This window comes from Punica granatum, chromosome 1 (genome assembly GCF_007655135.1).
Source record: "Punica granatum isolate Tunisia-2019 chromosome 1, ASM765513v2, whole genome shotgun sequence".
In the NCBI taxonomy this organism is placed as follows: domain Eukaryota; kingdom Viridiplantae; phylum Streptophyta; class Magnoliopsida; order Myrtales; family Lythraceae; genus Punica; species Punica granatum.
The window spans coordinates 14,331,723-14,352,320 of NC_045127.1; the positions used below are offsets into that span (position 1 = coordinate 14,331,723).

The 20,598-nt window shown below is 39.9% G+C and overlaps 4 protein-coding genes across 6 annotated transcripts; 2 read left to right on the plus strand and 2 right to left on the minus strand.

The window, feature by feature from the left end:
- The first annotated feature begins 3,455 nt into the window (after positions 1–3,455).
- On the plus strand, positions 3,456–7,138 carry LOC116193282. Its single transcript, XM_031522103.1, has 5 exons — positions 3,456–3,755; positions 4,974–5,681; positions 5,783–5,974; positions 6,269–6,394; positions 6,651–7,138. The coding sequence occupies exons 1-5, from the start codon at positions 3,711–3,713 to the stop codon at positions 6,756–6,758; spliced, it is 1,179 nt and encodes a 392-aa protein (XP_031377963.1). The 5' UTR covers positions 3,456–3,710; the 3' UTR covers positions 6,759–7,138.
- A 230-nt stretch (positions 7,139–7,368) lies between these two features.
- LOC116193280 lies at positions 7,369–10,788 on the minus strand. 2 transcript variants are annotated; one of them, XM_031522099.1, is made up of 4 exons: positions 10,380–10,788; positions 9,522–9,750; positions 8,212–8,364; positions 7,369–8,075 (listed from the first exon to the last, which is right to left on the minus strand). In XM_031522099.1, the coding sequence occupies exons 1-4, from the start codon at positions 10,581–10,583 to the stop codon at positions 7,387–7,389; spliced, it is 1,275 nt and encodes a 424-aa protein (XP_031377959.1). In that variant the 5' UTR covers positions 10,584–10,788; the 3' UTR covers positions 7,369–7,386. The 2 variants fall into 2 exon arrangements, with proteins under 2 accessions (XP_031377959.1, XP_031377960.1); XM_031522100.1 differs by having other exon boundaries at positions 9,522–9,762; positions 10,380–10,517.
- A 3,842-nt stretch (positions 10,789–14,630) lies between these two features.
- LOC116193284 (31 kDa ribonucleoprotein, chloroplastic-like) lies at positions 14,631–16,393 on the plus strand. The gene is made up of 4 exons (XM_031522105.1): positions 14,631–15,148; positions 15,515–15,616; positions 15,695–15,967; positions 16,046–16,393. The coding sequence occupies exons 1-4, from the start codon at positions 14,726–14,728 to the stop codon at positions 16,097–16,099; spliced, it is 852 nt and encodes a 283-aa protein (XP_031377965.1). The 5' UTR covers positions 14,631–14,725; the 3' UTR covers positions 16,100–16,393.
- Positions 16,394–16,451: 58 nt separating this feature from the next.
- Positions 16,452–20,397, minus strand: LOC116193281. 2 transcript variants are annotated; one of them, XM_031522102.1, is made up of 7 exons: positions 20,116–20,397; positions 19,243–19,526; positions 18,446–18,618; positions 17,909–17,990; positions 17,629–17,805; positions 17,385–17,411; positions 16,452–16,963 (listed from the first exon to the last, which is right to left on the minus strand). In XM_031522102.1, the coding sequence occupies exons 1-7, from the start codon at positions 20,294–20,296 to the stop codon at positions 16,913–16,915; spliced, it is 975 nt and encodes a 324-aa protein (XP_031377962.1). In that variant the 5' UTR covers positions 20,297–20,397; the 3' UTR covers positions 16,452–16,912. The 2 variants fall into 2 exon arrangements, with proteins under 2 accessions (XP_031377962.1, XP_031377961.1); XM_031522101.1 differs by having other exon boundaries at positions 17,239–17,411; positions 20,116–20,396.
- Between the last annotated feature and the right edge of the window lie 201 nt (positions 20,398–20,598).

Genomic DNA, 20,598 nt, shown 5'->3' on the forward strand with positions numbered 1-20,598 from the left:
ATAGGCTGAGTCTCAAGAGTCTCCGGGTCTTCCACCATGAACTCCACCTTCTTCATAGGTTTCTCTACCTGTCCTCGGCTCCCGCTCCTACATTACTCCACCAAAGTAGCTTCATCAAAAGCAATACCTCGATCAATAAGGAATTTCAAAGACTTCCTGATCGAGTGCAATAACCTGCACCCATCCATCTTGTCAAGGCCGAGATCACCCAAGTACTTTTCTTTCGGAGTTAACCTCTCGAACTCTGTAGTAGTACTGGCTATAACTTACAGAACATATATTCCATCCCACAACACCCCTTCATCACCACGAGAGCTCCCTTCGAGACCTCCAAAACTCTACCTTGGCCTCTATACTTGTAACCAAAAGCATCAAGACTTCCTAACGATATCAAATTTTTCCTTATACTTGGGACATGCCTAACATCTAATAAAATTATCTCACTACCATCATACATCTCAATTTTAACTCTAACCGACCCGATAATATTACATGTCTGACTATCCGCCATGAGAATCTACCACCCTCTATTGACTGAAAAGCGATAACCAACTCTCTATCATGATAAATATGGTAAGAGCTACTCAAATCGAGAACCCACGATGTACCAGACCGACCTTATGTAGTGACAGACCTTGTCTTCCTATCCGCTGCAACCGAGGAAATGCCTCATTCTCCTTCGCTTTGTCATCCATATATTCGTCGATGCCTTGACTTTTTTGCCTTTGATAGTCCCGCTTGAGATGGCCTTCCTCGTCGCAAATCCAGCAAGTCCTTTTCCAACGCCTGCTACGAGATTTCTTTTTAGTCGATTTGCCCGTTGCAATAAGTCCCTCACCATCGCTCCCCTAGTTACTGGTCACCTTCTTCTACAACTCCTTCGAGTTCAACAACGCGTTGACGTCTTCCAAGGTGGTGCTTGTCCTCCCGTAGAGTATGGTGTCGTCGAAGCTTTCATGGGACTTTGACAAAGAATATAGCAGTAACAAGGCTTGATCCTCATCTTCCATCTTGACATCCACGTTAGCAAGATCCATAGCAATCTGATTGAACAAGTCCACGGGATCACCTACAGAAGTTCCCAGACTCAATCTTAGCTTGTACAATCGCTGCTTCAAGTACAACCTGTCCGTCAGAGACTTCTGCAGATATAGCGATTCTAGTTTTTTCCAAACTTCCGGTGCCAAGCCCAAATCACATACCTCCTACAGGACTTTGTTTGACAGGCTCAGTTGGATCATGTTAAGAACCTTAGCCATGACCGACTTCTTATAGTCTGCCTCCTAGTACTCCCTCTAGGCCATGCTAAACTAGCAAAAGCCTTCATCTTTATCTATCACAATTCGAAGTCGTTCGTCCCATCAAATTTCTTTGCCTCGAACCTCTCGCCCAACATCTTTAATAGCTCAAAAACCTATGCTCTAATACCAATCGTTGCTCCAACGACGTCCAAACGAGATTATAATAATGATAAATCGAAAAATAATGACACCAAATATACATAATAAAGCCCTTAAATGGAGGGAAGCATTTACGGACAGAGCAAAAGTATCCAGTAGATCCAAAAATCGGAAATTACTACCGAGATATCGCTCATGTTTCCCAAGCCCCCTTACCAAACCTAACCTCACCGAGAAGAGTCTTTCCGACCTCTTAGTTCTCTCACCTTTCTCACTTTTAAATCCTAGAGTTATAAAGAAAATATTCCCAAGAGAATTCCCGAAATATCTTACTCAACACTCAACGTTCCTCATATGTTTTACCCTTGAGTACAAGACTGACTCTTTATATATAAATACAAGATCTCTCATTTCTCAAATATATCCTAAATCACTCTAGAATATTCTTCCCTTTGAGAAATATATATTTTTCCTTTTAAATAATCTAAAAACATCCTAAGAATATCCCTAATATTCCTAGGAATACTTCACTCTTCAAATATGAAAAGATATAACGAAATCCCTAGAAAATAAGAAATATATTGCCCCTTTCTCTTTTTGACCAATCTAGTCGCCACTTATCGGATCTTCGATTCTTCAGGTTTTATGGGCTTAATGCGAGACATCTCCAATATATATATTATTGACAAATCAATCATGCTTTAGAATTTGATCTTTTCTTTGAACGTTTAAAATTTATAAATAATTAATATTCTAGGATTAGATCAAATATCATAAAATTAAGTTAAATTTTCAATTAATTATTAATCGAATGACCCGTTTTGGCTTGCAATAAGGCAGAGAAGTTTGGCCTAGTTAATTATATTATCAAATAAGATATGGGAAAATTAATTAAAAATCATAAATATTAAAAATATTCATTAAAAATTTAGGCATATATTTTTGAATATTTTTCGTCCAATTAATTCTATTTGCTTTTTTATTTTTTAAAAAATTCAAATAATAAACTTAATTCCAAGAATTTAAGAGAAAAATTGAATATCAAGCTGAGAGGGAACAGGAAGCTGGACCCACCGCCACCAATCACTACTCTTGGTAAGGTTGTCGAGGCCCTTAAAGGGTGCTGACGACCCCCACTAGGGGCAATGGGGTGCCGATGGTTGGCCCTCATTGCCCTCGTATTTCTTCTCCTTCGGTTAGATTAATAAGGACTTGAGGGACTATCAGTAATCTCGGTAGAAGCGGCGGTGGCCGGGGTTGGCCCTAGCCACCCCGGCCTATTTATTGCTTCTTTTTTTTATTTAATTATTTTTAATTTTTATTTGCAAAATTAATTTTTTATTTTCTAGAACTAATAATGTATATCAAATATATATTTATGTATATATACATTATAGAGGCAAAAAGAATTAATTGAGACCCCTTTATAAGTTCTATCCATATATGTTATGATCGTCAACTTCGAATTACTTTTGGCTATAAATAATACAATTTGCAACTATATTTTAAATTGTCAATACTTCACAATTTTTTTTTGCCAAATTTATTTTTTTTTATCATAAACCGAAAATGGTAAAAGTTTCTTTGCTGATTTTATTTTTAAATTTTGTTGGTATGAACGACATATTATTTAAAAGTATAACAGGTCCCCAGTAATTTCATTATCTAATGATAGCGTGCATGCATAAGGTACTTGGAATATATATTGCCATAAAGTACATGGAATTGGAAAGTGGGATTATTAGGAGAAATTGGTAAACTAAGACCCGGTCAAACTAATTTTTAGCTGAGTCAGCACGGAGTGCCACGTCAGTCCCATGCAAAATAAGGGGATGAAGAAGTTACGATGAAGTTATTTATTTATTTTTTCAATCTTTTTCTGTTACAATTTTTTTTTAAAAAAATTCAGTAGAAATTAATTAATATAAGAGGTGCGTGGTGAGCCTTGACTTTCGGGTTGACGAAACATAAGTGCCGGGTTGACAACTCGTACACACAGATGTTTTTCTATATATAGCACGAAAGAGCTAGCTTCGACACCTCGTATCCTCCTCCTTCATAGCTCCATCTCTCAACCAAAAGCAAACCATCTCATTGTTCTCTCTTCCTCGATCTACAGCCTTCTTTTACTTTTTTGCAAGAATTTGATGATATGTTGAAGCTTTTTGCATAACTCCATTGAAGATTTTATCTCTTTCACTAGCTGGAGCCAAAGAGGTGAAGAAAAAAAGGGACCTCTGAGTGATATCTTTTGTTTTGCTACGAAGGACTAAAGCTTATAGGAGCTTTTGAGGCCAAAAGAGATAAAAGATGGTGGAGGATGTCACGACTCGTCGGGAAGAGGAGCTCGCAATTGTACGTAAAACATTATCGGAACCCTACCGCTTCTTCTTTTTTTCGGTTATCTAGCTAACGCTCTTGGCCTGCATGTCTTTTCCTTATACCATCTTTTGGTACTTGTTTGAATGTCGGTCAAACTTTTTCGGACCAATAAGAACGATGTCGCTCACTTTTGTTTGGAGTTTAATTACGAGTCCCTTTTCTTTTTTCTTTTTTTCTGCCTTCATGCAAATGCATCGAGAATTTTCGTTCCTCATCCTCCTTTTCTTGTTTGTTTTATCTATGACACTTTATATTAGATATTCTGTTCTCTATTGAGTTTTGTTTGAAATCCTTGAACAAATTATGCACGCAACCTCTCTTACCATAATTAATGGTAATTTCTTTTCAGTTGTGTAACTTATCTTTCATCTTGTATTCCAAGGTTCATCTTTATCATATGTGGATGTTCTGCAATGATGTAGTGTCAATGTCTCATATTCTCGACGACGAACTATAGGACTTTCAAAAGCATTTTATCGGCTTTCCTACGCTTCTTAAAGGTGGTTATATTCTTCATGATGAGCTTACACACATATTCTAGGCGACATGTAGCTTGACAGGGCCTGCCAAATAAAATGAGGAGCCGCACAACTTCTATATCATGATCGAAAAAGACATATGAACTTTTTATCTAAGGGGACTGTCGTTTTCAACCTAAAAGTTCATTCCCCTAGGAAGATTAGCTGGCCTTTAAAAATAAGTGTGACCTTCCTCAGCCTCTTTTAGCGTTAATACAAATTGGATTCCTCCCCTCATTATTTGAGCATTTGAGAGGACTTCGAAAGAACACAGTCATAGTATAGCGCACGCCCCTAGAAAGTCCTCCAATATCCTCGACTGGATTCACACTTGAGTCTAAACTCGATAGTTCTATCTCCGTATTGTACAAAATCATAGCAGGTGTACATGTTCATATTCTATAGGTTAGACGACATGTAACTATGATATGGTCGTTCTTTTGTTAAGGTACTTGAGGAACCTAATCTTGATGATTAGAAAATCATAGATTAGTTTTCTTCTGAGGTATGTTTTTATGAAAACTTTTGATGATCTATAAGTTGTCCCGTGACCGATTAATTGTGGCAATAGAGAACCGAGAATATGTGCATACAATCATGATCAATTTTCCTTTTCTTTCGTCCAAAAGAAAATTTAGCTAAGTTTCCTTACGGTGGACTCTACTTATTGCAGGAAGAAATTTCGTCCCCTCTTAGTGTTCAACTGCTTGAGTATTATAACTCTGAGTTATTCCCAGAAAACATACAGAATTCCGATGTTAGCTCGTTTCCACATAGCAACTGCTTATACGACAAAAGCTCCAACCGGATGACCGATCCTAATTTGTTACAGAAAGACGAAGACATCCCCAAAAGCAGTAATGATAGCAGCTGCAGCAACAACATCAACAATAGTACTAACAACGGGAACCTCCCTGCGATATTCGATGCACAAGAAGAGATTGATGATATATCTGCCTCGATTGATTTCTCAACCTCTTCTCCATTCTACGTCTCCCCTGCTCAATTCACAAACACTCAACAGGACCAATTCGATGACTTTTCTTCACCACAATCGCAGATGCCATTAACCAGTGTTGTTGCAAATGGTCTCCCTCCTTATCCTAATTCAGATCTGATGGGGCCTCTGATGGTCCCCCCATTGCCATCAATCGTCGAGGAATGCATATCTTCGGCTCCTTGCAGTACTTTTCTTCCCCCAACCAATCCGACCTTCATGCCCGGACCTGGAGGGAACATGAACGTTGCATTCTGTGCCGATACTTCTGGGATTTTCCCTGGGAATATTCTGCAGCCTCAGAAGCTGGATTACCGGGGAGATGGAGGTGGCTTTTACTATCCAGATTCGAAGCCGCAGATATTTAATCCCGGAGATATTCAGGTAACATATACAGAAACTGCATATTCTTCTTTTACTTAGATAGATATGCATAATGAAATTAGTTTGCTAAATTTGCATTATTTGTTTGTTATATTTGGAAGGCACTTAGCATCGAGAGCCAAAAGCTTCTCAATGGGAATGCAAGTACTCCGACCACGCCTCTGCCTCCTGAGATGTCAGCCTTCGAGGACCCGACCTTCAAAGTTGGCAAGCTCTCAGTTGAAGAGAGGAAGGAGAAGATTCACCGTTACTTGAAGAAGAGGAACGAGAGGAATTTCAGCAAGAAAATCAAGGTAATTATCACAATGTGCCTCGATATAATGATCTAAGAATTTAGAGAGGGCAACTTCAGCGACACCACTCCGTTGCGTCGCTTTTGCGTTGTCCTTCAGAGCCGCCATTAATCATGCGTCGCTGAAGAATGAAGATAGATTCATCTGTTGTTATATTCGGATGCACTTTGGTGCATCTCTTATGAAGCGTCTCCTCAGCCAAACTTTCTTGTAATGATAGTTAAGCTCCCGTGCGCTTGCCGTATTTGTATAAACAAGTTAAAACAGTTCTATTGTTTGCTTATATGTGGACAGTATGCATGCCGCAAGACACTTGCTGATAGTAGACCAAGGGTGAGGGGCAGATTTGCGAAGAACGACGACTTCGGGGACACCCAAAGACCCAACTCTAGCAGTCATGAAGAGGATGATGATGATGAAGTAAGCACAACTTGGCTTTCATTTGCTTGTTCGGTGCCTTAGAGGGGCCCATTTGTAGCTTAGATTATCTTTTCTTTTGTAGGACTCACATCACAAAAAGTTGATCTGACGGTTACAGGAGGCATTATAGAATTTTCGATTCTAAAAAACAATACTCGTCTGCAGAAATACGTGATATATTAAGAACAAACCTCCTCTCACCATTACATCAATCCAATCACTCATTTGTTGCTTTGGTTTTGTTCTACATTAACAGGTAGGGGTGAAGGAAGATGACGACACAATGGACTCTTCAGACATCTTTGCTCACATAAGTGGGGTGAATTCCTTCAAATGCAGCTACTCCATCCAGTCATGGATCTAACCATCTTTCCATCCAACACTTCCGAACGAGAAGAAACCGTACAATTTTGCGAGGCTAAGTATGTCTCCAGCTGAATACTACATACGTACTCAACCATAGTGATCAGGCAGGAGTGAAGGTGCCACAATTAGGTGGTATCAAGATGCGGTACTGACTCAGAGGGTAGCCGGGATCGCGTTGTAGTAGATAAATACAGAATAAGGGGGTCGTATAGATATTGACAATAGTTTAAATGGGGCCACTTGAGATAGAGAGAGTAGATAAGAATGTTATGGAATACTGCCTTCTTTACATGTATATGTCAGGTCTGTGCGGCTGTAAAACTGTTCAGGATGAACATCCAGTATACTTGGGCGTAATTTATCTCACCATTTACAGTATATGACGCACTCGATGACATCAAGAGGTACAATCGATTTGTAATTTTTGCCCAGGTCGAAAGTTTGGACCTTACTTGTCCTAAATTGGATGATATCCACAGCGATAAGAGCTTCAACGCAATACGATGAATAATGGAATATAAGATGCAGAATAGAACATTGTTTTGGAATTCAATGATCTGAAATGAAGGCAACCTTCAACTTTCGGAGAATTTTTAGAAACGCAGAAATATAAAACTCATTGAGATTTAATCGACAAACATGAAATTCCTCTTTATATACTCCAAGCACGAAAATGGCAAGTCCAAGAGATGTTCAACCTCAAAAGACTTGGATACAAGATGTTCCACAGCACTATCCCTTTTACCCAGCAAGCCCCTACGATCAGTAAGACCTCTACTCACCACGAGGGATGAATTGCAGACCCAAGGAACCGAAACTAAAAATGCTGAACCACAGGACAGAGCCAAGACATCCTTGTATGCCCTGCAAACGCTAGATAAATACTTGCCCATAGGGAGAAGCTGCTGAAGGACTGATGGGATCGACCCATCATGATCCCGAATGTCTGAGTCTGAATGGAGATTCACCACTACTGTCCCGTGCCTTGGGTGGATCCGATTGCTAAGCAATTGGAGGAAAGGGGATTGAGGGTTCCACAGCTTGTGGGGGAAGATGTCATCCCCATCATAGGCATCGATGAACACCATATCATACAATTCTTCTGTGGAGTTGTTGAGGATGAAATTCTCAGCATCAGATTCGAAGAGGAAGAGCCTCTCATGGAGACCTTTCCATAGGACTTGATCGAGGTCATCAGGTTTTGAAATAGCACGACCTCCTGAAGGACTCATGAGGGAGAAAGCGGGAAACCCCATTGCTTGAATAGAGGCTGAGATGACTATGCTGTCGATTTCAACAATGTGAACCTTGGCCCCTGAAGAAAAAGGCCAATAAAGATTACACCATTGGTAGGTAAAAAGGAAGGTGGGCGTTGGTTTTTTTTTTTCGGGGGGGGGGGGGGGGGGGGTGGTTTTGGGGTGGTGGTGGGAAAACTGAAGGTGGATGAGAACCTTGAATTTTATTGGCCAAGAACAATGGCAAGCTACCTCCACCATGCCCAATGCATAAGATATTCATGGATTTCTTCCCAAGCACAGCACCGGTGAGATCATAATCAGAAGCTGCTATTGTTGCCAGCCCGACCGATACCATGCTTTTGAGGTCTGCATAAAACAAAGATTTAATAAGAACGGTTGATGATGCATATAAAAGATATTGAATGGAGTGGAAACAACGAATTAGATGGCACTGCTGACAATTTGTCATACTAAACAAACTGATAGGTGTAGATCTATGTCCCAAATCCAAAAGAAAACTCAGGTGTCAAAGATAGGAAATACAAGAGATTACTGCCATAAGCAAGGTTGATTTTTATGTACAATCTTTCATTTAGCCGCCTTTTATGGTCATAATCACTCTTAGATTGAAGATCCTAATAAGATAAAAAAAATTATGTCAACAGAATTGTAGGATCCTTCTCTATTTTTCAGCTTATTTTCTCAAAATATTAATACGATTAACTAAGGAAGACTAGGTAAATGGTAGCTGGAAACAAAGAGAACATATACCTCATCCTCGCACACTGAATTTAATAATTAGAACTCAAAAAATGTTCATTTAGATTTGCAGACCCCCCTGGGCAAGCCGGACACAAGCCTTCAATAGTGAAATGCATAACTCAAATTCTATATCCAGAGTAACTGCTCCCACAGATTACAGACAAAAGAAATAAAATTAATTCAGTTATCCTTTGAATAATCCAATTTTACATCTGCTCTGCTTTATTTATAGCCCATTGACACTTGTAATGACATCCATTTCACCAACAGCCACCCCATCCCTTTGACAGTAAAGCTGACTCTTTTATAACATCTTGATATCATACATTTGAAAAGGTCTAGTATCTTGTACAGTAAGGTTCTACCCAAGCAACTTTAAGGAGATATCACTGAGTAAACAAAAGAAAAAGAACAAATCTCCTAGGAGCAGCCCATTTTCAACTTATCCATCTTACTTTACCAGGCTAGACAGTACCTTGGATCATTTCAATTTTGTGTTGGTTAATATCAAGTTTCCCGACTAATTAGGGATAAAAAAAAGTTCAGGGAACCATTCCCTACCGTATATAATTAGGTAAGAAAATGCCTTTAATCCTATTTCTATATTCCTTGAACACCTCCACTCCTCAGCCACCCCAGAGACTTTTTCAGGAACCCGATGCCCTTATTTTGTTCAAATTGATAAACAGAATCAAACAAATAGGAGACAGCAGATACCAGTAGATTCGGTTAGTTGAGAGGCAAAAGTAACAGAAATTTACATGGGACAGCCAAACAATGGGCTTGCTGCATAAAGCACACAGAACGAGGATCTGACTCTCGATAGGCGGCCATTATCTTAACAGTGCTTTGACGAGTATTATCATTAAATCGGAGCACACGCCACTGGTATCCTAGTACCCTAAAACGTTCCTCATTGCTATTTCCAGGTTGTAACTCTGCATATCTTTGCTGAAGCCAATTTTCCATTCCAGACCAGTTAACTCGATTCTGCAACAATCACTACACCATCTTTGTTAGCAGATGCAATCTAAACCCACTTCAAAAATCTCAAAAACTCTCAGTGTTAGAGCAAACAAGAAAGAATAACCATGAGACAAAGTGAAACAAAAAGCAAAGGAACAGCTCACCATCCAATAACAATCAGAAATTTTTATGCGGGGTAAGGGCCCAGCAATTGCGGAAAATGATGAATTTATGCAAGCATCTATGAGGGTTAACGGTTAATATTATAAATTAACATCCTTCTTAACAATTCTCAGGTACATGATAAACCTAAGGTAGAAACCTACACAAAAAGAAAGAAGCCAGAACCTGAAGCTACGAACTTCTCGAAAAGTTTTTGAATTTGACTGAGAGCCAAAAAACTATATTCTGAATTGAGCCAAACTTAACGAGAGTACACTGTATGTTAATTTTGTACAAGGAACTGCCGTGAAGATCATGACCTCAAAATTCTTAAATAAGCCTCGACGCATATCCAGAAGACTCATAGCACATAAATATTGAAGCTTGAAGCCACTCTACTGTTTCTTATTAAGTGATAGGCCTCAAAATGTCGATTCAGCTCATAACGATCATGAAAGCAGCTCAAGAGAGAGTGGGAGAGAGAGACTAACGGGTCGAGAAGAAGGATACGAGACGACGGAAACGACTCCATTTCCCTTATCGGAGGTCGAACGGAGGACGGTGTGGCCGTCGAAATCCGTCCCCCACCACTCCGACGAGTAGACCCAGTCACCCTCATCCTCGACACGGCGCCGTGTCGCGGTGCAGAGGCGCCGGGCGATCGATTTCGAGCTCCATCTAGCTCCGCGCCACATGGTTGCGAGATTCAATTGATGGATCCAAGGAGAGTCCTAAAACCCCGCAAATATTGAATTCCTGGAGTTCCTTAAACCCTAATTTTGCACCATAGAGGAATGGCCGGGATGCGGAGTGTTTGGTAACGGCGCTAAGGTAGTTCTGATCCCTGTTAATGACTTATCCGGGACAGGAAGCCCATGCCTATGGACTGAAAATACGAGTAAACTGACCACATAATCACCCACATTTGCAGATTTTCTCAAATAGAATCAAATGTTTGAATCTTGATTTTAAAATCATTATATTTTTTTCTCAAATCAGTCCAAACTCCAAACCACATTTGGCCGTAAAATGGCATTTTTCTCAAATGGCACCAAGAAACTTGAAAATTAAATATTGAATATTCAATAAAAAAAAAGAACCTCGACGAATTTCGAAACTACTCCATTGCTTCTAAATAAATGTAGTTTTAAAAAAAAAAAATCTAAATGCATTTTTTTTATTTTTATAGGCTAAATGTAGGATTTTACCTTTGATATAAACAACAATTATTTTTTTCGGTTACACGCCACCGCCTGATAATTAAGAAGTTAGAAGTGTGATTCTTATAGTGGACTGGCCTTTATTAGCTGTTAAACACCACTTCTTTCACTTCGATAACTACAAATTAGAGGTTGTGACAATTCCCATGCGGTTGGCCACAGAGGACACCATCACTTATTTAACGTGCAGCAAGTCTACTCGAACTTAATATATGACGCGACCTTATCAGACTCGTCTTGATGGTTGATGTTTAGTGGGCTGACCAAAATACCTGCATTAATATAACTGCAATTTTCTTTTTCAACTTACAATGTCGAGTTCGTACCTACTTTCTCACCCTCATAGGTATTTGCAACTGTTTTTATTAGTCTTCAACAAATTATGTGTGCACAATAGACCAAAGAGCGAAGAGGAAACTAGACCAGCGAAGTAGTTCAATACATTGTAGTTCAGCCAACTGTAACCTTGATCTAAATCTCTCGTTTACGATGATTCGTACAAAAAATTGAGAAGAGAGATTTTTATCTAGACAGCTCCCTCTAAGTTTCAAAAAATTAATTTATCTCTTTAAAGGATGATCACTATATAAGAAGTTTAGGCAGGTTTAATCATGTAATCAGTTACAAAGTTCAATAAGGTCAAATCCAACTTACCAGTTTATTTATTAAGGATGGCTCACCTGCTCTTTTCAAGGGTACTAGCCAAGAAAAAATAATCCCTAAAAACTTTTCTGATTTCCAAAATCTCCTTAGTTAATATATTTCCCATTCTCTGTCTACTCTCCTTTCAAGCATCCCTTCGACAACTTGCCGCCACCCAACCAAGGCCAGGGTGGGTGGTGGAGGGAGGCAACCTCGAGACCAAAACAAAAGAGAAGAAAATAAGCTTATCAAAAAAAGAGAAGAAAATAAGTATCATGGTGATTTGAAATTCTTAAAAAAAAAAAAAACAGTTCTATTTAAAGGAAGAAGTTTTTCCTAACGTATTTATCTATCTATCTATCTATCTATCTATCTATCTATTTTGTTGTAAGTAAGAAACTTTGGATAAGTAACACTAAACCCCGTAAACTATTGGGCAGAGGAAGATTTGCCCCCCGAATTAGTCTTTAGGAACATTTGCCACCTAAATTATGTCAAGGGCACATCTGGCCCTCTCGTCTAATTTCCTGTCAAACTTAACTGAAAATATAAAATTATTAGAAAAGGAAACTTTCAAAATTTAAAATGCTCCACCTCAGTTTCTTTCATCATAATCTTAAATTTCAAACTTATTTGTTAAATTTTGTACATTTTTATCTACATTTGATAGAATATAGATAGGAAGGGGTATTTACCTTCGACCATATAATTTAAGGGGCAAATGTTCTCACAATTTAGTTCGGGGAGCGATTCTTCCCCGCCCTGTAGTTAGGGGGGTTAGGGTATTTTTCCCATGAAAAATTTACGCACAAGACATTAAAAAAAGTACCATGATGTGGGCCTAAAATTCTGAACACTATCCTTATAAGGGGGAAAAAAAACAGAAGAAGCCTAACCAAAAAAAAAAAAAGACGAACGAAAAAAAAAAAGAGTGAGGAGAGTAGTGAGACTATCTTACCTTATCTCTCATCCCAATTTGGGAGAAATTATTAGATCAACTTATTCCACCATGTCATCTATGAATTAGTCTACGAAATGAGTAACACGTGTTAATCGATATCACCAAGTATTTCAAAAAACTTCTAATTTTTCATCCTTTACAAATTGGCTTCAACTCACTCTCCCTCTCTCCCCTCTTTCTTCCTCATTCCCTCAGGGCGCAGCCGTACAAGCTCCTCACTACACACAGTCTTGAGTCTATACACTCTCTCCCCTTCATCCGTTCTATTCAAACAGTCCCATCTCCCACCTTCCGTCCCCGTCGGCGACTTCGGCCTTCCAGTGTAACCCCTGTAATGCGATCTCTCTGTCTTTCCTCCTTTTTTCTTTCCCCTCCGCCAATGCTTCTACACTTTTGGCCTTAGACCCGAGCCTCCTTCCCTTCCCCTGAACTTGGCAATTAAGGTCTTGGATTCAGTGACGAGCTCCTAGGCTCCTAGCTGCTGCAACGAGTTCGAATCTTTTGGATCTCAAAGATCCAACGAGAGAGGAAAAAGAGGAGGAGGGGGAGATTGCAGAATTGAAAGAGTCGAGGTTTCGATGACGACGACGACGACATTGATAACGAAGAGTTGTTGCTTCCGACAACCAACGTAGTCGAAAACCCAAGCAGCGGCAGGGGGAGAGTCGTCAACAGCCCAAGCTATAAGATCTGAAATTTTTATAAGATGAATATACATGAATTTCCTTAAATATACGTAGTATTTCAAAAATTACAATCTTGATGGAACAGAATAAAATGCCACAGTTCCATCGTTATTTTGACCTGTAAAACAGCTGAGAGGGTGAGCTTGAAGCTCAGTGAATAATCACAATCTAAATTAATCGGATCATAATACGGGTTCAATAATATCATAAAAATATCATCGAGATCTCCAAAACTTAGATGGTTCATGTGTCCTTTTCCAACTCCCGATCACAGTAGTGACTCCACAATGGCAGCCTCTCTATTCCAGGCAATCATTTCCTACTGCTCAATTTACGACTGGTTCAGAGCGTCACATGACTCACTAACTCCCATCAATCTCAGTTGCACAACTCAAACCCTACTATCTTATTTTCAAATATCGTGATCGATAATATAAAAATACATGCATGATTCGTGACACTGACATGATAATGACAATGCAGTTCTAAACAATCAATTATAATCACGATAAAAAAATATCAAATTAAGAATAAATTACTCACATTGACCAATTTCCGAATATCAAAATATCGAAAACCGATCGTTCTCTATTTTTCTCATATCTTTCCTCTCAAAATTTTTATGGCAGCTCACTCAAGCTCTCCCTCACGTTCTGTGCCATGGACGAAATGAATGAAACGGGCGAAAGAATGAACACAAACTAATTTAAAGAAAGAGTCCGGCGGTGGAGTGAAATGGAAAAGCTTGAGCTGTGGTGAAATTGCTGAGTTTATGGCAAAATGACTAAGCTTCAACGTTGTTTGGCACATGTAAAAAGCTTTTGGATCTCATCTCCATGAAATCAATGGAAATTATAAAGTCATCCAATTGAAATTGGTGATAAAATTAATCAACTTACGTTTATATAAAATATACATATACAAGCAGGTAAAAATATTTTGGGATGTTACACAAGCACCGACAATGGTAAAGAGATGGAGGTGGAGGCGCGTGAGGAAAGCAGGGAGAAATAGGAGGGATAATGGGTCGGGGTTGATCACTAATTCTATTCTAACGGAATTAAAAGGTTGGGAGCTACTTAAAATATTTTATGGGCCCATCTTTACACGTGTCGTCCATTTAGTGCTTGATTCATATATGACGTGGTGGATTAAGTTCATCTAATAATTTCTCCCAATTTGGACATCTCCTCTTCCTACTGGTCAGAAATCTGCCCACGTCAGCACTCCCCAAAGCTTTAGCCTTACCCACTTCTGTTCCTCCAACTGAAAAAACCACCACCACAGGTTCCCCCTCCACCACGACCACGGCCACCTCCACCACCACTATGGCCGCCGCCGCCGCCACTGCCACCGCCGCCATAAGCTCGTCCTTCACCTCGATCCACGGCCCCCTTAGAGAATGCATCACAAGGTCCAGGAACTGCCCGTCGTTTGCCCACCAAAGAATCTTGCCACTCCAAGTCACCCCCATAGCAGCATCGCTGTCAAACGGCCACTTGAGTGAACCGATCTCCATTCGGTTTGTCTCCCGGAAGTGGCGGATCCTGAGGGTATCGGCTGCGGTGGCAGAGGAAGAAGCGGCTACCACCACAGCTGAGGCAGAGGCAGAGGTCGCGGATGAGGCTGGGTCGGCTGAGCCTGAGAACACTGTGAGCACTAAGCTTTACTTTGGGAATCTGCCCTACAATGTGGACAGTGCTCAATTGGCTGGTATCATTCAACCGTACGCGAGTCCCGAGCTTGTCGAGGTCTATCTTTTTCACCCCTTCGATTCATTCAGATTCTGATTTTCTTTTTCTCCTTCGATCAATCTGCTGCACTCTGATCATTAACTGATTGTATGGCACTCTACTGTAGGCTTTCTAATTAGTCATATTTTGTTCAATAATTATTCCTTAGAAGCCTCGAGTCCTTCATATCTCGAAGTTCCTTCGCGAGCATTTTTCGGATTTATACTGCTATTTTAGGTTGTTCTCAGTTTGCTTGACTCGGCCCTCGAGCAAGCATCTTTCTTGTTTATGCATTCATTGGGGGAGCAGCATGAGCATGTAAAAGTGCTTCATATAGTTCAGTGAAACAAATTTTCTTGACCTTGCTTTGGCATATGTTTGTAGGTCCTTTACCATCGGGAGACTGGCAGAAGCAGAGGCTTTGCATTCGTGACAATGAGCAGTGTCGAAGATTGTTATGCCGTTATTGAGAATCTTGACGGGAGTGTAAGGATCCGTCTCTTACTTTCAATTTCCTGTACAGGTTAAAGTGTATATTAAGAAGGTTATTTCTCGATTTCTCAGGAGTACCTTGGGAGAACATTGAGGGTGAATTTCTCGGACAAACCTAAGCCGAAAGAGCCTCTTTACCCGGAGACCGACCACAAGCTCTTCGTTGGGAACCTTTCCTGGTCTGTCACGTCAGAAAGTCTGACAAAAGCTTTCCAGGAATACGGGAATGTGGTTGGAGCGAGAGTTCTGTATGACGGGGAGACGGGACGGTCCCGTGGTTACGGTTTTGTGTGCTATGAGACAAGGTCAGAGATGGAAACGGCCCTCGAGTCTTTAAATGGAGTGGTAATTCTTTCACCCTCTGTCTTATTTTTCCGATTTCCTTACCCATCTTATGATCTCAAGCTCTGCTCGGTCGTGTAGGAGCTGGAAGGGCGGGCAATGAGGGTGAGTCTAGCCCAAGGAAAGCAATCGTAGAGCGAAACTCTGAAGTATGGATCATTCTGGGGAAGGTGTCGATGAGGTCGGCAAAAATAAAAAATTGAGTACATGATATCACAATCAAAAAGGGTCGTCGACTCGTCGTACCCTGCTAATAGAATTTTCGTCGACTTGCTCCAGCTTAATTCTTGTACGTTCACCTACAAAGATATTGTTCATTATCAGAGCAAATTGAGATAATTACTGAGCTTCCGAATCCATGTTTCTTTGATTGATGAATATGCTGTAAGCATTTCCATAAAATCTGGAACATTGAGTTTGTTTCTGATCTGTTCACTGTATAGATCAACTGCATACTGTCTGCATATTCAATTTAAAAAGACGAATGTATGCTGTGTCTAATTTACTTCTCGTGGGAATTTCCGAAATGCTGTCTATAGTTCAAACATACAGAATCCGATTTCTTGTCAGTTGATTTTCCTTAGTTACAATGTCTGAACAACAAAGTACTATACACGAGGCGCCCATTTGAAGGCATCACTAGTTGGGCACAAGGAAGTTCGTTGTACGGAAAGTGAAACACCTGGTACATATTATTTTCAATTCCTATCGAGTTAATATTGGAGGGGAAACCAACTCCTGTTTCTTCACTAGGTGTACATCTGGGCAGCTGCAGGTGATCCTTCTCACTTAAATGCCCAAGCATGATCAAGTAGCCAACGAATTGCTCGAACACTTTTGTTCATCTGATATGTAGCACAGACAACTGAATTCTGTATCTAGGTAATCACAGTACTAATTGCTTCATCGAGAGGAGGGAGCTCATGGACATGATCTTGCCCTTCTTCCTCATCTTTGTCCGTCTCCCAAACAAAACTTGCATACGCTCCAAGGATTTGACTGCAAACAACAAAAAAGCAAAACGAATTCAGCAGAGTGACTTTTAAGTCCGTTGAGGTCTGTATAGTTGTTCTTAGATTTTCATATTTCTCAGTTGGAGACACGACGAAAATTCAATTATGGTCTCAAGACATCAACTAATCGAACAAAATTGCACTCCAAGCAATTTTCACCTTGTTTTCTTCATTCAAAAGAAAAAGAAAAGAGGAAAAAAAATGAAATCTCTCCTGTTTAAGGTCTGTCAGCATTAGTAACCTCTGCAGAGAAACTTTTACCTATCTTGAGGGCTCGCTTCAACTGCTCGCTCAAAGAAACATGAAGCTTTATGAAAATCATGATGAAGTTGCCAAACCAATTTCGCGTACATCACTAATGCTTCACCATTTGTGGGATCAGCTTCAATAGCACGTGAGTACATTACCTCGGCTCCTTCGTGATCCCCCTTGGACTGTTTCCTCGGATGAAAAAATTACAACTAAGCAATATAACGACAAGAGTTGAATTAACGAAAGGCACTAAATGTAAAGGCATTCAATCAACGGCTAATCCCGAAAGTATTCTGACTATGTGTATCCTTTTATGCTGATTGGGAAACTAGTAAACCAACATGAAGTATCTCTTCAGTAACTAACAAGAAAGAATGTTGGATGAAGAGGAACTCTGACCTGATGAAGGAACTGAGCATAGTTCCTCAGGACTGATGGGTTCTGGGGATTTTCCTCAATCAACCTCTTGTAATCTTCTTCTGTTTTGAAGCCATTCTCAGGGTCAACTGCAAGATTTGAGAGTTGATTTTCCTTTCCTTCTCCAGTATTTGAAATATTTAAGCCATCCCGAATTTTCTGTTCACAAATTGTGACATGATCTATTCATATAAGTAAAGAAGAAGACAAAGGGAACCAAATAAGGAACAAAAGTTAAGATTAACTGAAGGTTAAGCAGCACCTTGTGAGGAACCTGTCCCCCATCTGCCTCATTCTCACTTTCTTCTTGCCAAACGAATCGAGCATATGCAGCCAGAACATTGCTGAGACCAAAAACCAAGTTACATATGAAGGAGCTTATGAACTACAGCTTCTAGTCCTTATTTGACCCTTAAATCAAGAAAAACTGTATTGCTCAACAAACAAAAACTAAAGCAACTGGCGCAGATGAGACCATTTTAAGGTGCATGAGTAAGCAGGTAATTTGACTGTTTAATCGAATACATACTTTGACTGTGAATTCATTATGTGTACTTTAATTTGAATGGGTGATTCAACTGTTTAATCAAACAGCATCGACTAGATAGGTCCACTGGTAATTCATTAAAATTACTGTGACACTTCCATTCAAGTGCACACTAAGACGTACATGTGCATATTGAGCTGGACTTGCATCGGAAAAGAGGACATAAGAAGATCAAATTACTCTGATTGCTATAAGGAAACATCGAGCATTCGACCAGAAAATGAAGTGAGTTTGATGCAGAACAGTACTCACCTATCTTGAGGAGCAACCTGAGTTGCACGCTCAAAGTAGGTGAGAGCTCTCTCGCAGTCATGACGGACCTCCCATACAAACTGTGCATACTCTAGCAATATTTCGGTGCTATCTGGATCAGCTAAGGTAGCTCGGAAGAAGTAATCCTCAGCAACATCTAGATCTCCCTTGGACTGCAGATCAACATGTTTCATTCACATCATATATAGAGCCTGAGATGTACGTCTCCCAATTAACATTACAACTTTTCATATACTCAAATAGTACGAGGAAAGGGATACAAAAGTAAAACGTACAATCGTAATTCATCGACTGTTCTTGTGAGTTTTAGTAGTAGTTTTCAAAGCCAGACCAAACATCAAACAGGCCAAGCTATTCTTTCGTAAGTTACATAAGGGTTTTATCAGTATAACAAATATTGAAAACGAGAATCATTAAAAGATATTCATAAGTTTACCTTAAACAAATACCAATTCATGTGATGAACTGGCACGCCTATTCTGGTCTTTTTGCCGACAAGAATAGCAGGGATTCAAATTCCTGGTCTTATTGGTCCAGTCCAATATATAAAATATGACAGTATACCATGTAAGGTACATTCAATCCCCTATTTTACCCCTTTTTATTTACTTTATTTCAAATTCTTGTGATCTATATTCCTACCTTACCTAGATCATAACTGCTGTCCAAAGGCCTCTAGATTTTCCTCATTAAGGAACAGCAGCAGTTATGTCAAAACTTAAGCTTTATCGGATAATTAAAATGTACAAGGTTCTACATAAATAAACCAGTCAAACCTGCAAAATTTGGGCATATTTCCTCAAGAAAAATGGGTGGCATGGGAAATCATCAACCATCCTTTTATAATACTCCTCCATGTCTTCATCTCCATCAAATTTCGGCAGAACCAGCTCGAGACTGCTACCAAAATCAACGCTGTCTATCCCGAGACCTGTCGCAAGGTACATAGGAGGGCTGACTGGTTCAACTTCTTGTCTAGAATCCAAATTGTGAACCAAATCAAGCCTTATATCTTCGTCTTCTTCTTTCTCCTCCTTGATCAAATCCATGTTTCCGTTTCCTATTAAAAAAAAAATCCAGAAAGTGAGGACAGACGAAAAATCCTCACCTAACCTTTAATAATCTCCATATATCTATGTCTAATATAGGCTCTTTCATTAAAACTTGCATTTAACCTCGCCTCTGTTAATCGATCGAGGTAGCTCTCCGTAGTCGATTTCCACTCACTACGATTATATTTCATTATTCTGAATGTCTACGAGGTAATTTTCCCTGCAGATGCTGCAACTTGATGCAGGACTAGTGAGCATGAAGTAAATCGAGAAGCCGACCCAGAACCATCCACTATCTCAAGAACAACTTCCTGGTGCTTATAAGCTCAATCCTTTTCTTCACTTTCGATTTCTCCTCAAGTGGTACTCGAGCAGAGAAAATAAGTTATAAGTTCAAATTCCAATGCGTGGCCGCCCATTTCTGCCTAAAATCGATTCAAGATTAGGCTTTCCGATCCAATTCAAACATGAAGAACACCAAGCGCACAGAATCAATTCTGGAACAGTACAGCATACAATGCAAACAGATATATAATAAACGGTTCCATACAGATATACGGGTTCTGTGAAATCAAATCAAGATTAGATTCTTTTTACCGCTTACGAAGCTGAAATCGCTGCCTCCGGCGGCGTCAGCGATGCCGTCTCCGATGGTGACGGTTCTATGGAGCCCATCTTCTCCTGCCTCCAAGTTCTCGCTGTTCTGAATCCTCTGCTCCCCATCTCCATCGCCGTCGACGCAGGCGAATATGGAAAGGGACGGCACAGTCTGCAACATTGGGAGCAAGAGAACTCAGAACCAGAAGCTGGATTTGGAGCTGTTTGCGCACAGATAATGGAGGATTTTGAGGGGTTCTTAATGAAGTTGGAAGCCTATGCCGACTTGATATATATATATATATATATATATGGAAAATCTTGGGATGTGATGTTTCCCCCTTCCTTTGCTGCTTTTGGACTTCAGTGGACGTTGACTTGCCACGTGCCAGCTTATTTTTCACTGTTCTTTACAACTTCCTACCAGCTTCCTTTGCTGCTTTTGGACTTCAGTGGACGTTGACTTGCCACGTGCCAGCTTAT